This window comes from Antrostomus carolinensis, unplaced genomic scaffold (assembly GCF_000700745.2).
Source record: "Antrostomus carolinensis isolate BGI_N321 unplaced genomic scaffold, ASM70074v2 scaffold9543, whole genome shotgun sequence".
Classification (NCBI taxonomy): domain Eukaryota; kingdom Metazoa; phylum Chordata; class Aves; order Caprimulgiformes; family Caprimulgidae; genus Antrostomus; species Antrostomus carolinensis.
In genome coordinates, this window is record NW_010307238.1 from 9469 (window position 1) to 12887 (window position 3419).

A 3419-nucleotide genomic window follows, 5' to 3' on the forward strand; every position below is an offset into this window, starting at 1 on the left:
CAAGGGGGCGGGGGAGGAGGGGCTGGTGGCTGCCAGTGCGCTGCGAGAGCGCGGCGCCATCCGCGTCGACCCCAAGCTCAGCCTCATGCCGTGAGTACAGCTGGGGGGAACTGGGGGGCCCAGCTCAGCCCTCGGGAGCTGCGACAGTGGATGAGTCCAGTCTGTTTCCCCCCAGCCAGGTTTTGGGTGGGCAGCCAGGGGCAGAGCAGCCTGTAGCCATGCCCTGGCCATGGAGGGATTTGCTGGGGCCAGTGCCTGGATTTAAAGACCCCCAGTTGAGCCCACCCAGCTTGGATGGACCTCATGGGGAAGGTTCTATGCAATGGGGTCTATGTAGCTTTGGCGGGGGCTCTGCTCTCCCCGTCTTGCTGCTGGTGCTTGGGGGATGGTCCCTCTCCCCAATGCCCCTCTCTCCAGCTGGTTCCACGGGAAGATCTCAGGGGTGGAGGCGGTGCAGGAGCTGCAACCAGCTGAGGACGGGCTGTTCCTGGTGCGTGAGTCCATCCGGCACCCTGGCGATTATGTGCTGTGTGTGAGCTTTGGCAAGGAGGTGATCCACTACCGCGTGGTGCACAAGGAGAACACTCTCAGCATTGACAGCCAGCAGTATTTCTCCAACCTCATTGACATGATCGAGGTGAGACCCCCATCCCTGGGCAGTGAGCCCCACCAGTGCCAGTCCGAGGCCAAGAACCTCATGGGATCACACAGAGCAGTGGCAGGTCCCTGTCCCCTTCTCCTGTGGTTTTCATTGTGTTTTGTTACCTGGTGTATTTCTCTGTCCCTGCCAAAGGCTCGTGGTTCCTACTCAGTTTGGGATGCAGTGGACAGGTCTGGGATGCCCCAGGGACATCCTCTGCCACGAACCAGCCATGCTGGCAGCAGCCCCAGTCCCCTGCCCAGGGCCACATTTCCCCCCATCCCGGCTCATCCAGTGCTTCACGCAGCAGCAGAGCTTAGGGCATTTGGGAAAATTAAGATCCCAGCAGCTTGTGCCACCCCTAGATCCTGGACAAGGTCTGAGACCCTCCAAGGCTTTGAGCCATTTTGCCACGTTTCTCTCCCCAAGTGCCCCTCTCCCCGGGCTGCTACGTTAGCTTTTGGCCTTCCAGTGAGCTCTTCCCCAGGGTCTGGCTTCACCCTGTCTCATAGCTGCTGCCCGTCTCCTCTCCGGGGGTTGAACTCTCATATGTTTTCCACATTTAGAGACAACTTCTGCTTTTGGGTGGGTTCTTTCCCCTTTCAGCTGTCCTGGCCCCACTCTGTAACCTCAACAGCCACCCGGCCACTTCCGCTCCATGTCACCTCTGCAAACCACCCTCAGCTGCTGCAGCGCCTGCCAGGGGTTTAACCCCATCAGCTGCCATCTGGCTCACCAGTAGCATCCCATATCTCCCATGGTCCATCATGGTGTTTCTCTGGCTGTGCCTGGAGGGGAGCAGGGATGAGACATGGGCTACGAATCACGGTGCTGGGGGAAATGCAGCATTTCACGCTGCCCGAGCTGAAGGGACCCCGGGCCCTTTGAGGGTGGCAGTGGTGGTGGGGTCTTGCAGAGCATCCCATGGCTGTTGCCCGGCTCCACACCCCAAGCTTGGGAGTAAGAGGTGTCATTGCCACATCACCTCTGTCTGTCCATGCCTTGACAGCACTACATGAAGGAGCAGGGAGCCATCTGTACCAAGCTGGTGAAGCCCAAACCGAAAACCGGGATGAAGTCAGCTGAGGAGGAGTTGGCCAAAGGTAGGGGATGGCAGGAGAGGGTCATGGTCCAGGTGTTGGGGACAAGGCATGGCCCCACTGGTGGCCCCTGCTAACCTGTCCTTGTGCCTATGCCCAGCCGGCTGGTTGCTGAACCTGCAGCAACTCACACTGGGAGACCGCATCGGGCAAGGCGAGTTCGGAGGTAGGTGAGAAGATGGGATTGGAGGTTCCCTGGCCATGGGCTTCCCCAAATGGCACCCTCAGACATCCCCTCCCCATCCCGTGGCATGGGGGGCTCATCCTGGGTCAGCCTGATGCGCTGTGTTCCCTCCCAGATGTCCTGCAAGGCGAGTATATGGGGCAGAAAGTGGCTGTGAAGAACATCAAGTGCGATGTCACTGCCCAGGCCTTCCTCGCTAAAGCGGCTGCCATGACGTGAGTGCCGCATGGGGGGTTACGACCCAACCCTGTCCCACTACCCAGGGACAAGCAGGCACCCCCTTGACCTGGATCCCCTCCATTTCAGGAAGGTCCGGCACAAAAACCTGGTGTCTTTGCTTGGCGTGATCCTGCACAACGGCCTCTATATTGTCATGGAGTTCATGAGCAAGGTGAGACCACCCAGCTGGGCCAGTGGGACCCATCACTGCTCAGATTTGGGGACAAAATCCCCGTTTGAGGAATGAGTTGGACAGATGTCGCTCATGGCGGCCTCCACAGAAGGCAAAATCTCTGGGCAGCCCCATCCTGTTGGTCCTTATGCATTTCTCCTCCTCTGTCAGGGCAACCTGGTGAACTTCTTGCGCACACGAGGCCGAGCGCTCGTCCCGACCCAGCAGCTCCTCCTGTTTGCTCTGTAAGTCCATCTCCTCCTCTCCGGGCTGGGGACCGGTGTTCTGTGTCCCCCAGGGCAGCCCCAGGAGACAGGCAGTGACACTATACCCTGCTTCACTCGGCCGCGGCAGGGCAGGGGGCCAGGGCATGGACTGACGTGGCCCAGGGCATGGACTACCTGGAGTCCAAGAAGCTGGTGCACCGGGACCTGGCTGCCCGCAACATCCTCATCTCTGAGGAGAACGTGGCCAAAGTGAGTGATTTTGGCTTGGCCCAGGTCAATCCCAAGGGTGCGGATGCCAGTTTGCTGCCTGTGAAGTGGACGGCCCCAGAAGCCCTGAAACACAATGTGAGTGATGGTGGGAAGGGAGCGGGGACCAGGGGCTCCTCCCAAAGCACCTCGTCCCCTTGGGTCCCCCCTGCTCATCCCCTCTCCCACTGACCCGTCCCTGCCCCATGGTGCCTTCTGGCACATCCAGCCCCACATCTCCTGTTGGAGCTCTGTCCTGACCAGCCCTCACCCTGGTGCGGAGCAGGGATCGGGGCGGCTCTGGTGGGATGCAGCAGGATGGACCCAGAACCATGCGGGTGATAGGAAGGGAGTGGGGGTCACACCGCAGGGTGGTGGGAGTGGCAGGCGAAAGGCGCTGTCTCCTGTCTCACCCTTGGGGGGGAGGGATGGGGACCCAGCGTGGCCCTGGCCGGCATCAGCCTCCCCTTCTCCTGCTGCCACAGAAATTCTCCTCCAAGTCGGACGTGTGGAGCTACGGGATCCTCCTGTGGGAAGCCTTCTCCTTCGGCCGAGCACCCTACCCCAAGCTGGTGAGTGCTGTGCCAGGTGACACCATGGGTAACATCCCACTGACAGCAATGGGATGGGG

The 3419-nt window shown here is 60.5% G+C and overlaps 1 protein-coding gene across 1 annotated transcript in view; it reads left to right on the plus strand.

Moving 5' to 3' along the window:
- MATK (megakaryocyte-associated tyrosine kinase) overlaps nt 1-3419 on the plus strand; it is a 5312-nt gene that overhangs the window by 1600 nt on the left and 293 nt on the right. The window contains exons 3-11 of the mRNA XM_010165358.2: nt 5-90; nt 418-637; nt 1650-1743; nt 1841-1906; nt 2040-2139; nt 2231-2315; nt 2487-2560; nt 2683-2887; nt 3274-3360. Of these exons, the coding sequence (XP_010163660.2) occupies nt 5-90; nt 418-637; nt 1650-1743; nt 1841-1906; nt 2040-2139; nt 2231-2315; nt 2487-2560; nt 2683-2887; nt 3274-3360 (1017 nt within the window). The remainder of the gene's footprint in view (nt 1-4; nt 91-417; nt 638-1649; nt 1744-1840; nt 1907-2039; nt 2140-2230; nt 2316-2486; nt 2561-2682; nt 2888-3273; nt 3361-3419) is intronic.